Genomic DNA, 12,939 nt, shown 5'->3' with positions numbered 1-12,939 from the left:
GGGATATCTACTTTTTAGAATTTTTCTTTTAAAGGGAAAGAAAGGTGGGGGAGGTGTCTCATGAAAAATCAAAGGGAGATCAGTAGAGGAAAGAGACCAGGGGGAGGGAGGAGAGGAGAGAAAGGAAACTCAGGGGAATCATACTGGCCAAATTCTGTTGCTGTATTGTGCGTGAACGAATATGTAACAACAAATGGCAACATTTCAGACAACTGTAATGCACCAATAAAACTGGAATGAAATTAAAATTTAAAATATCAAAAAAGAATTTTCTTACTTTTGAAATATCACTATTTCAATCATTAGTTAAAATTGTTAACTAAAGTATGGTAAATCCTTCTACTAGAGAATTAGGCAGTTGTTATAAAGAATGTACATCTGAAATGCATCTATATTTTAGATTAAAAAAGAGCCAAGTGCAAAAGAAAGACTTTAGAAAATATTTTCTCTTTTTTAATTGGTGCATTATAATTATACACAATAGGACCCAGGATGTGGCTCAGTGGTAGGCTTGCATGCACCTGACCCTGGGTTCAATGAATACCTTAGAAGATGGATAGTCATAATTAATATTGTTACAGTGATCTACAGATTTGATGCAATCCCCTATTGAAATATTAATAACAGCCCTCATAAAACTACAGGGGAGAAAAACCAGTCATAAAATTCATCTGGAAGAATAAAAGAACCAGAATAGCCATAGCAATTCTGAGTAAGAAGAGCAATGCTAGAGGCATGTGACAGTCCCTGATCTGGTCTCAAATTATACTACAGAGCTATAGAAGACAAAAATAAAATAAAACCTACATGGTATTGGGAGGAAAAAGATATGGAGACCAATAGAATAGAATAGAACAGAAACCAGAGACAAACCCACTTAGATCCAGTCATCTGAGCTTTGACAAAAGTGCCAAAAAGATATATTGGAGAGAAGACAGCCTTTTTAGTGGTGCTGGGAAAACTGGATATCTATATGTAGGAAGTCTCTCACCCTGCACAAGACTTAAATAAAAATGGATCAAAGACTCAGGAATTAAATCTTAAAACTGCTAGAAGAAAACTGAGGGTCAACACTCCAGCACATGGGTGCAGGCACCCACTTCCTTCAGAAGACACCCAATGTACAGGAAATAAGACCAAAATGAATAAGTGTGATGCCATCAAATTAAAAGCTTCTGCACAACAAGGACAACATTTAAGAACATGAAGAGAGAGCCTACGTGATGGGAGCAAACCTTTGCCAGCTGTTCCTCTGACAAGGGATTTTTATCCAGAATATATAAAGAACTCAAAAAAATTATCACCCAAAACAAATAAACAGACAACCCAATCAACAAATGGGCCAAAGAACTAAACAGACATTTCTCAAAAGAAGAAACACAAATGGCCAACAAATATGTGAAAAACGTTTAACATTGTTAGCAATCAAGGAAGTGCAAATCAAAACTACATTGAGATTTCATCTCACTCCAGTTAGAATAACAATCACCAAAATTACATATGCTAACAATTTCTGATGAGGATGTGGGGGAAAAGGTACTTTCATGCACTATTCACGGGGCCACAAATTCTTATAGCCACTTTGGAAAGCAGTGTGGAGATTCCTCAAAACACTAGGAATGGAACTGACTCAGCTATTGCACTCCTTGTTATTTATCCAAAAGAAATAAAATCAGGATACTATGATGATATGTGCATACTAGTGTTTACAGCAGTGCAATTCATAATACTTAAGTTATGGAACCAGTCTAGGTGCTCATCAGCATTGAATGGATAAAGAAAATGTGCTCGGCGGCGGCGCGATCGGCCGGGCTGTAACTAACCGTCGTCGGTCCGGGAGCGACTAGAGCGGCAGCGGCGGTCGGGCACGGCGCGAGGCAACACCACAGGGCAGCGGCGGCAGCGGCGGCAGCAGGAGACGCAGCGGCGGCCGCCGCAGCAGCAGCAAGACGGACTCGTGGACACGCGCCGCCGCTGCCGCCGGCCGGGCCGGGTGTCGCGCGCCGAGGCTGGGGGGGAGTCGCCGCCGCCGCCGCCGCCGAGGTGACTGAGGAGAGAGGCGCCTCCTCGCTCCCGCCGCCGCCGGACTTCAATGCCCAGTCCCCAGCTCGCCAGCGTTTTTCGTTGGAATATACGTTGCACATTTATGGCGATTCTGAGCGTGAGGGCAGACTTCTGCCAGGCTCAGCACAGCGTTTTCGCTGACAAGTGAGCTTGGGGGTTCTATGTGCCATAATTAACATTGCCTTGAAGACTCTGGACACCGAGACTGGCCTCAGAAATAGTTGACTTTTTTTTTTTTATTGCAAGTGTATTTCTTTTAATGACTCCAGGAAATTAAGCATCAAGTAAACAAAAGTGGAAAAACGACCTACACTTTTAATGTGTCTCACTAGTGCCTAAATGTAGTAAAGGCTGCTTATGTTTTGTATGTAGTTGGATTTTTTTGGACTCCGAAGGAATCCATCTGCAGACATTGAGGCCCAAGTTGAATTTGGATTGGTGTGGATTCTAAATACTTCTGCTTATCTTGAAGAGAAAAGCTTCATAAAGAATAAACAAGTTGAATAGAGAATACTGATTGATAATAGGCATTTTAGTGGTCTTTTTTTAATGTTTTCTGCTGTGAAACATTTCAAGATTTATTGATTTTTCCCCCAATTTTCCCCATCATACTCACACACACGCACGCTCACACTTTTTATTTGCCATAATGAACCGTCCAGCCCCTGTGGAGATCTCCTATGAGAACATGCGTTTTCTGATAACTCACAACCCTACCAATGCAACTCTCAACAAGTTCACAGAGGAACTTAAGAAGTATGGAGTGACAACTTTGGTTCGAGTTTGTGATGCTATATATGATAAAGCTCCAGTTGAAGGAATCTACGTTCTAGATTGGCCATTTGATGATGGAGCTCCACCCCCTAATCAGATAGTAGATGATTGGCTGAACTTGTTAAAAACCAAATTCCGTGAAGAGCCAGGTTGCTGTGTTGCAGTACATTGTGTTGCAGGATTGGGAAGGGCACCTGTGCTGGTTGCACTTGCTTTGATTGAATGTGGAATGAAGTATGAAGATGCAGTTCAGTTTATAAGACAAAAAAGAAGGGGAGCATTCAATTCCAAACAGCTGCTTTACTTGGAGAAATATCGACCTAAGATGCGATTACACTTCAGAGATACCAATGGGCATTGCTGTATTCAGTTCAGAGATACCAATGGGCATTGCTGTATTCAGTAGAAAGAAATACAAACGAAGGCTTATGTGATTGTGGCATTTAGAGGGAACTCTTGGTACCTGGAAATGTGAATCTGGAATTTACCTGTGTCATCGAAATAGTATTGGATTCAGAAAAAAAAAAAAAAGAAAATGTGCTCTATTTACACAGTGGAGTTTAATTCGGGCATAAAGAAGAATGAAACTACATCAGTTGTTGCTAAATGGATGGAACTGGAGAACATCATGCTAAGTGAAATAAGACAGACTGAGAAAGTCAAAGGCTGAATGTTTTCTGTCTCATAGTTTGAAAAAGAGAAAGGAAAAAGAATTTAACAATAAAGGGACAATCTCCAGAAAATAGAGGAAAAGGGAAAACAATAGAACAAAGGAAGGGACTGGAGAAGGAGAAATGAGGAGAGAGTATTGGGAAGTACTGGGTTACAAAATCTACCAGACAGTGCTATGTGCATGGATGAATATGACATACATCTCACTATTACGTAAAATTATAATGAACCACTGAAAATATTTTACACATATTTGTTTTTTCTCCTTTTTTAATTGTGTCTTATAATTATACATAGTAGGATTAGGAGCATAGCTGGGTGGTAGAGTGCTTGCCCAGAATTTGCAAGGCCCTGAGTTTGAACCCCAGCATCGCTAAAAAAAAAAATTAATTTAATTTAAAAATAATAGTAGGATTTATTAAGACATGTTCATTTCACACATGCATATGTATAACATAATTTGAACAATTTCATTTCCCAGTACCTCCCCTTTCCTCCCTTCCTTTCACCCCTTGATCCTATTTCTCTACCCTAGTCATCTCCCTTCTATTTTCTTATTGCCTCCACATATGAGAAAAAATATATGACCCTTAATTTTCTGAGTCTGGTTTATTTAACTTAACATGATCCTCTTTAGCTTCATCCGTTTTCCTGCAAACAATATAATTTTGTTCTTATTGAGGGCTAAATAAAACTCCATTGTGTATATATACATTTACTTTACCTATTCATCTGTCCACAATCAACTAGGCTGAGTCTATAACTTGGCTATGGTCAATAGTGCAGCTATAAACATGGCTATACCTTTATCTCTATAGTATGCTGATTTCAATTCTTTTGGATAAATACCAAAGAGTGGGATAGCTGGATCATATGGTAGTTTCATTCCTAACTTCCCAAGTAGGTGATTTTTAAAAGTTGATGTACAATAACCCAATCAATAAGAGGGCAAAGGAACTAAACATGTTTCTCTAAAGAAGTACAGATAGCAACAAATACATGAAAAACCACATGAAAATTTCATCTCCAGCTACAATGGCAAGTATCAAGGTTAAAAATTATAATTAGAGCTGGTCAAAATATGCAGGGGCAGGAGAGGGGAAAACGTGCAAAATTTGAAGACACGTGGGTTAATATGGCTGCTTATAAGCTACAAGAACAGAGTTGAGTGGTTGTAATAAAGACTGCAACGCCTAAAATATATAATAGTAATCCCTTTACAGAAAATTCGAGGGCCCAGGCTGGGAATAACAGGAGAGGATGGAGTCGACCCACGTGCATCCCTCAAGGTTTTAGATTGGTACAAATCTCCATGTGTTCTCCAGGATGAAATATTACTTTTAACATAGTGTCTGGGGAATGGGAGAAGGAGTATGAGAAGATTGTACTTGGTTTTCCTACTAGGGTAGCTCTGATTCCACAAGTGATTCACTAAGCCCATGATTATTCATTTCTATTACAAATACAGGGAATTTGAAATGACCCCTATTAGCAGGACCAGGGATAAGTCTATTTATTCCTGGCCCCTCATGCACCTTGTCAGTACCAGGGGGCCATGGTGATGCTACAGATGCCTGAATATGAGATCAACTCACACTGTCTCCAGGATGAATGTCTGAATGTTTTCTGTTTCTTTGTGCACAGAGACCAATGTGAACAGGCAGATAGCCTTGTGGGGCAGGATGAAAGGGGACACTAAACTGGCTATTGTGAATTGTGGTGCTATACACATTGAAGAGGTTGTATCATTATAGTATGCTGATTTTAATTCTTTATTTAAATAAACATCAAGGAGTGGGATAGCTGAGTTGTATGGAGGTTCTATTTCTCATTTTTGGAGGAATCTCTGTACTGCTTTTTGGAGTGGTTGTACTAATCTGCAATCCCACCAACAACGTATCAGTGTACCTTTCCCTCCACATGCTCACTAGCATTTGTTATTATTCTTGATAATAACAAATTATCTGTATTCTTGATAGTTGTCCTTTTGAATGGAATGAGATGAAATCTTGATGTCGTTTTGCATTTCTCTGATGTATTTCTCTGATTCTAGAGATGTTGAACATTTTATTCATATATTTGTTGGCCATTTGTGTTTTGTTTTGTGAGAAATGTCTGTTTAGTTCTTTTGCCCATTTATTGATTTGGTTATTTGGGTTTGGGGTGATAAGTTTTTTGAGGTCTTTATATATTCTGGATGTTAATCTTCTGTCAGAGGAACAGTGACAAAGATTTTCTCCCATTGTGCAGACTCTCTTTATGCTCCTGCTTCCCTTGCTGTGCAGAAGATTTTTCATTCAATGACATCCTAGTTACTTGTTCTTGGTTTTATTTTTTGAGCCTTGGGGATCTTGTTAAGGAAATGCACCTATATACTGCACCTATATATTAAAGTATTGGCCCTATGTTTTCTTTTTTTTTAAAGCGAAATTTTGAGTTTTTTTTTAAATCAGAACAGGGATACATTAAACAAACAAACAAACAAACAAAAAATACTTTTCTGATTATCAATTTGACTCAAAGCATCCCCAAAACACTGGAGATCCAGCTTATTCCTGAGACATCAATCATTAAAAAAGATTTTTACTCTTTGAACTATTCACATTTTTGTAGCAGAAAACAGAACAAAGTTCCGCAGATATACTTCTTCTCTTCTTTCTAAAAGGTCTTCACAAGTAGGGTCTTTTCATAGTTCAAAAGAAAAACAGCTTTCTTTCCTAGTCAATGGAACCGTTACTTCTACCCTGGGATCTGGTCTCTTAAGAGAGCTCAGGGCGCCCAATCCAACCACAAATTCCCAGGATACCAGTGGCTACTTTACTTGCCTTCCTCTGAGGGGATGGAGGGATCAGTCTTTTGAGGGAGGCACCCTAGGATTACTGTGTCAGTCAATAGTACCAGGAGACTAGGGGGTGGGGGGAAGGGGGGGTGACAACAAGTCAGGGGAGGGGTAAGGAAAAGAACAAGGCTTTCCTGAACAAGCCACAGCAAGGCAGAATGGTCCAGTTTTATAAACCACTCACAACAAATTCCAAACACACACACCCAAAACTTAAGGGGGAAGGAAAGAGTTCAGAAGGAACTGGGGAAACAAAGGATGGTGACATGGAACAGCAGACTATGGACATTTCTTACCTTCCTAACATTGGAAGATGTTTAGTTAAAAAGTTGCTGTTCAAAATTGTACTGAAAACATATCTAAAAATAGGTCTGTAGTCCTCTTAAAAGGTCACTCCTCATTTAAGAGGAGTGACAGATATTATCAGATACCAACACTTGAGGTATCTTTGATGTATATTTGAAAGATGGCCTGGTAGAGGAAAGGGAAGGAGGGAGGGAGGGAAGAAGGGAGGGAAGGGAAGTGAAAATTCAGAGTATGATGGGAATGGTTAAAAAAAAAAAAAAAAGGAACACATTTTTAAGCCCATGCTTATTTATCCCAGCAGCCAAACAAAGCAGATCCAAACAGGAAAAATATGTAGTTCTTTTCTAAGAACATTCTGAAAGTCAACTTTAAACTCAAAATAGAAGAAACTGAAATCTGAAACAACAAATATCACAATGTTGATTGGATTTTAAAACAGCTGACTACTAAAACTGGGTACTGAAATGGTTCAACAGTCTTCAGAGGTCATTCTTAGGCATTATCTGGCAGAATACTAGGATTAGTCCTTACCCACCCTGTGGAGACCAAAATGCCTCAATTCCTTCTTATGAACCTGCTCTGGGAGCAGAAAAAAATCACGTGGAGATCTCACAATTCAGAGAACTCTGCCAGCAACAAGATTCAAGCAGGGAGGAATGGCAGAAGAATGGTGAAGTACACCTGATTACCAAGGACTCCCTTCAGTGGTAAAGATTAAAAGTATCTGCACAAATTTATTTGCACTAAGTAAAGGAATGGGGAGACGAACTATAATATCAAAGACAGAAGATACTCCTCCCAGAGGAAGGAGGGAAGTAGACTTCAGAACAGCGTCACGGGGTACTGCTATCAGAGTTGCATAAACTGTCCCTAAGGACAAACAACTCAAACTCAAAAGAGAAAGCAGCCCTCTTTTTGTAATTTCCCCATTCTGGATCTAAAGACCCCCAAACCCAGCACTAAACAAGTAGGATTCAAGGAAGAGAGACAAAGAAAAGAACACAAATAATGATCAACCAGCCAAATCTCTGTATCCCAGAAATCCCAGCTGGTAGAGTGAGACTTGATTTGGAATAAATCTGAAGTGGAGAGTGGTTTCAATAGAGAAATGACCAGTGAAGCCACAGTTAGTTTTCCTCTATGGACTGCTTAGTTCTAAGGAAACACCCCAAGGGCCTTCAAGCTAATCTAACTGGGCAGGGATAGGAAAGGGAGGAGAAATGGTCAGATGAATCTCATCTTCCCATCATTTGGCACAGAGGAGGAGGGAGAGGTGGAGATGCATTGGGGATGCTGGTGCTGCCTCTGTGTCTCTTCACTGTTGATCCTACAGCCAGATCAGGTACACATAGGCATTCGTGTTGCTGCTTTTCTTCTCCTCCTCACAGGGAAGTCAGATGTCCATCTCAAACTGAGCATCATCCCCAACTGTATGCTTCCTGTCATGATTGTTCAAGTTGTTCAAATTGTTTACTTCTACTTTGGAGTCTTCAATTAAGGTGCCAGGGCTAGTGACTCCTGGGATCTTGGGCAGATGGCAGGGTGGGGTCTGAGCCATGGGAGAATTGCGTCGATCCAAAAGAAACTTCCTATCATAAATGATTCGAGTTCCTCCCGGCGTGGTGGAGAAGAGCGTCCCCCCGGGCGTGGTGCAATAGTCTCGAGGTAGCTGCGAGGCGTCGCTAATGGGCACGGTGCGGGTAGGGATGGCGCGGCTCTGGCTGGGCTGGTGGCCGCTGCCGGCGGACGAGGACATGGCTCTGGGCGCGGGCTCTAGGCTTTGTCCGCGGGCGGGCAGGCGGGCGGCGGCGGCGGAGGGCCCGGAAGGCTCCGGCTGCTCAGGCGGGCGGCAAGGCGCGCTGCGCTAGCTCCTGGGTCGCTTTCTCTCGCTCTCTCGTCCCGCTCCGCTCCCGCCGCCGCCCGGTCCTCTGGCCTCCGCCTGCAGCCTCAGCAGCAGCAGCAGCGGCAGCAGCGGCGACGGCGACGACCGGAAGCGGGCCGGCCCTATGTTTTCTTCTAGCACTTGCAAGTTTTCTGGTCTAATTCCTAAGTCTTTGATGTTTTTATTGAACTTTTGTGCAAAGTGAGAGATACAGATCTAATTTCATTCTTCTACATAAGGATATCCAGTTTTCCCTCCACCATTTGTTAAAAGGCTGTCTTTTCTCCAACATATCTTTTTGGCAACGTTGTCAACTCTCAGATGGTGAACAATACACTTTTGACTAAGCAGTCAATCTTTCAAGAAATCAAGAAGGAAATTTAAAATTTTATGGAGTCAAATGAAAAGAGAAACACAGAATCTTTGCAACAGTAAAAGCAGATACATGGGATGGGGATGTGGCTCAAGTGGTAGCGCGCTCGCCTGGCATGCGTGTGGCCCGGGTTCGATCCTCAGCACCACATACAAACAAAGGTGTTGTGTGTCTCTTTCTCTCCCTCCTTTAAAAAAAAAAAAAAAGCAGATACATGATGGAAATTTATACTCATTAGTGCCTACATTAGAAACAGAAAGATCTTTAAAAAAGTAACCTAATGATGTATCTCAAGGCCTTAGAAAAACAAATTAGCCCCCAAATCAGTAGAAGGATAGACGTAATAATAATCAGAACAGAAATAAATGGGACAGAGACTAAAAGAACAGTACAGAGAATTAATGCAATGAAGAATTGGTTTTTTAAAAACATAAGCAAAATTGACAAACTCTTAGCCAAACTAACCAAAAGAAAGAGAAGATGCAAATGAATAAAATTAGAGATGAAAAGAGGATATTCCAATAGGTGCTACTGAAATCAGGGGATCATTAGGGAATATTTTGAAATATTATGTAACAATAAATTGGAAAATCTAGAAGAAATGGACAAACTTCTAGACACCTATGACCTACCAAAACTTTTCCAAGGAGATATTTTTAAAAACAAATTGATCAATGACCATAACAAGACAATGAGATTAAAGCAATAACAAAAATTCTCCCAACAAAGAAACTCCCTGGACGACAGGGACTCGCAACTGAGTTCTTCCACATTTTAAAGTGGAAGTACCAGTGCTCCTTAAACTATTCCATAAAATAGAAAGGAAGGAATGCTTCCAAACTCATTCTATCAGGCCAGTATTAGCCTGCTACTACAACATAGTAAGGACATATTAAAAAAAATTAGAGGGGCAGGGGTTGTAGCTCAGTGGTAGGGTGCTTGCCTCAAATGTGTGAGGCACTGGGTTTGATCCCAGCACCACTTAAAAATAAATATAAAGATATCGTGTCCATATACAACTATTTTTTTAAAAAAACTATAGACTGATATACTTGATGACCATAAATTCAAAAATTGTGAGTGAAATAGTTGTAAATTGAATTCAACTTCACATTAAAAATTCACACACCATGATCAAGTTAGTTTTATTTCAGAGATACAAGGTTGGGTCAACATTGCAAATCAGTAAATGTAATATACCACATACATAGAATTAAGGATAAAAATCGCATGACCACCTCAACACATAGAGGAACATGAACAAGGAAAGCCTTTGATAAAATTCAACATCTCTTCATGATAAAAACCCTATGTAAAGAAGGTATAAAAGGGTCATACTTTAACATAAATATATTACCATGCTACATATATCTTGTTTCATACATCCTCTAAGATCGTCTTCAATTCATTTCTTAAGAAACAATGGATTGCTTTCTAGAAATTCTTTCTAGAAATTCTTCCTAGAATGGATGTGTATTAAGAGTGCTATAGTTTTCATTATAGAGATCTTTATCTCCTTGGTTAGATTAATTCCAAAGGCTTTGGGTGTTTTTGGTTTTGTTTTGTTTTGTTTGGGGTTTGGTTATTGTTTTGGGGTTTTGTTTGTTGAGGTTATTTTGAATAAAGTGATTTTCCTTATCTTGTCAGCTGAATCACTGTTGGAGTATAGGAAAGCTATTTACATATGAATGTTTTCTAATATCCTGCTAATTTGATGATTTCATTTATCATCTTTAGAAAGTCTTCTGGTGAACTTTTTTGGGGGTCTCTATATGTAGGATCATGTCATTAGCAAACAGAAATAGTTTGACTTTTTCTTTTCCTATCCATATCCCTTTAATTTCCTGCCCTTGTCTACTTGCTCTGGCTAGAGTTTCAAAAACTAAATTGAATAGAAGTGATAAAAATAGACATCCTTGACATATTACCTGATTTTAGAGAGAAAGCTTTCAATTTTTCTCCATTTAGTATGATATTGGCTTTGGTTTGTTATGTAGTCTTTATATTGTTGCGGTATATTTCCTCTATACCTATTCTTTTCAGGATTAACATGAATGGGTGCTGTTTCTTATCAAAGGCCTTTTTTCATCTATTGAGATGATCACATGATTCTTGTCCTTAATTCTATGTATGTGGAGAATTGCATTTATTTTATGTTATTTTGCAGGTACCAGGGTTTGAACCCAGGGGCACTCAACCACTGATCCACATCCCCAGCCATTATTTTGTATTTTAGAGTCAGGATTGGGGGCCGCTGGCCCCTGAGCTAAGCTTGCTGTCTCAGCCTTGAGTGATTGGCTTGGCACATGCACTCCATATGCCACCAAGCAAGTGCCCTTACCTTCACTGGGTGAAGAATCTTGCTTCAGCCCTGGACCTGAGCATTACCCAGTGTGGTCGAGAAACACCCCAGCCCATCCCCACTAATCCCTGTCGCCCCCTGTGAAACCTGATTCCCTGACTAATTGGGGGTAGAATACTCTATTGAAAGTCCATTTCTCCCTTTCCCTATAAATGAAAGGAATCCCGGTATGCTAGCTCTCCTGCCCTCTCTTGCCTTCAGGTGAGGAATAGGACCCTCGAGGTCCCAGAGCCCTCTGCAACCCCCGCTTTGTGATAAAATTACCTCAGTCTCTGTGTGGTCATTTCGCCCCAGTCCACACCCCAGGGAGTGATCCCGATTCTATTGCTAGTGCTGGATTTGGGCGACAGAGAGAATCTCACTGAGTTGCTTAGTGCCTCACCAGGCTGAGGCTGGCTTTGAACTTGTGATCCTCCCATCTCAGCCTCCCGTGTCACTGGGGAGGTGACACGGGAGGCTGTGTGGGCCACCACGCCTGGCTAAGAATTGCATTCATTGATTTCTACATTTTTGAATAGACCTTACATTCCTGGGATGAATCCCACTTGATCATGGTGCATTATCTTTTTAAATTATTTGTTATGTGGTTTGCTAATGTTTTATTAAGGATTTTTGCATCTATGTTCATCAGGGAGATTGGTCTGCAGTTTTCTCCCCTTAATGTATCTTTTTCTGGTTTTGGTATCAGGATTACACTGAATTCCTAGAATGGATTTGTGAGTGTTCCCTCACCTTCAATTTTGTGGAATTATATGAGAAAGACTGGTGTTAGTTCTTCTTTAAAGGTCTGGTAGAACTCAGCTGAGAATTCATCTGGTCCTGGGCTTTTTTTTGTTGGAAGACTTTTAGTTGCCATTTCAATTTTATTATTTGTTATTAGTTTATATAGGTTTTCTATGTCTTCCTGATTCAATTTGGGTGGTTGTATATATCTAGAAATTAGCCAATATTTTCTAGGTTTTCCAATTTATGGAGTTTATATATTCAAAATAGTTTCAATGATCCTCAAGATTTCAGAAATGTCTGTGATAACATCTCTTTTTTCACCTCTAATTTGTTTTTGGTTTTTTGTTTTGTTTTATTTTTTGAGTCTTCTCTCTTCTTTTCTTTTTGTTATTTTGGCTAAGGGTTTATCAATCTTATGTATCTTTTCAAAGAAGCAACACTTTGCTGTATGGAACCTGTGTATTTTTTAATTCTCAATTTCATTATTCTGTCTTCTACTGATTTGGGGATTAGTTTGTTCTTCCTTTTTTAAGACTATTTGTTTAGGATCTCTCCATTTTTTAAGGTTGGCATACAGTGCTATAAATTTCCTTTAGAAAAATTCATACCCCAGAGATTTTGATATATTGTATCTCACTTCTCACTTGTTTCTAAGAGCTTCATGATTTCTCTCTAATTTCTTCCATGACCCATTATTCATTTAAGAGTATTGTTCAATCTCCATGAGTTTATGTGGTGTCCATCATTTTTCTTGCTGCTGAATTCTAATTTCATTCCTTTATAATATTATAGAATGCAAGCCATTATGATAATTTTTTGTATTTACTAAGATGTGCATTGTGAGCTAGAATATTATCTATTTTGGATAAGGTTCCATGAACTTTTAAGGAGAAGGTAAATTCAGCTGTTTGGGGGTGAAATATTCTGTAGATGCCTATTAG

General features: G+C 39.7%; 3 protein-coding genes across 3 annotated transcripts in view; 2 read left to right on the top strand and 1 right to left on the bottom strand.

Annotated features, from left to right (window-relative positions):
• The window catches only part of LOC308650085 (UL16-binding protein 2-like), a 238,767-nt gene that overhangs the window by 57,522 nt on the left and 168,306 nt on the right, over nucleotides 1-12,939 (top strand). The gene's annotated exons all lie outside the window — the stretch shown is intronic.
• LOC308649528 (protein tyrosine phosphatase type IVA 2-like) lies at nucleotides 1,803-3,244 on the top strand (the record flags this gene model as incomplete). Its single annotated transcript, XM_081295064.1, has 1 exon — nucleotides 1,803-3,244. The coding sequence occupies exon 1, from the start codon at nucleotides 2,714-2,716 to the stop codon at nucleotides 3,242-3,244; it is 531 nt and encodes a 176-aa protein (XP_081151190.1). The 5' UTR covers nucleotides 1,803-2,713.
• Nucleotides 6,792-8,583, bottom strand: LOC308650199 (eukaryotic translation initiation factor 4E-binding protein 2-like). Its single transcript, XM_081296202.1, has one exon. The coding sequence runs from the start codon at nucleotides 8,409-8,411 to the stop codon at nucleotides 8,049-8,051; it is 363 nt and encodes a 120-aa protein (XP_081152328.1). The 5' UTR covers nucleotides 8,412-8,583; the 3' UTR covers nucleotides 6,792-8,048.

Source organism: Spermophilus citellus (assembly GCF_964194105.1).
Source record: "Spermophilus citellus genome assembly, chromosome: 5".
In the NCBI taxonomy this organism is placed as follows: domain Eukaryota; kingdom Metazoa; phylum Chordata; class Mammalia; order Rodentia; family Sciuridae; genus Spermophilus; species Spermophilus citellus.
This window is presented reverse-complemented; position numbering and strand designations above follow the sequence as displayed.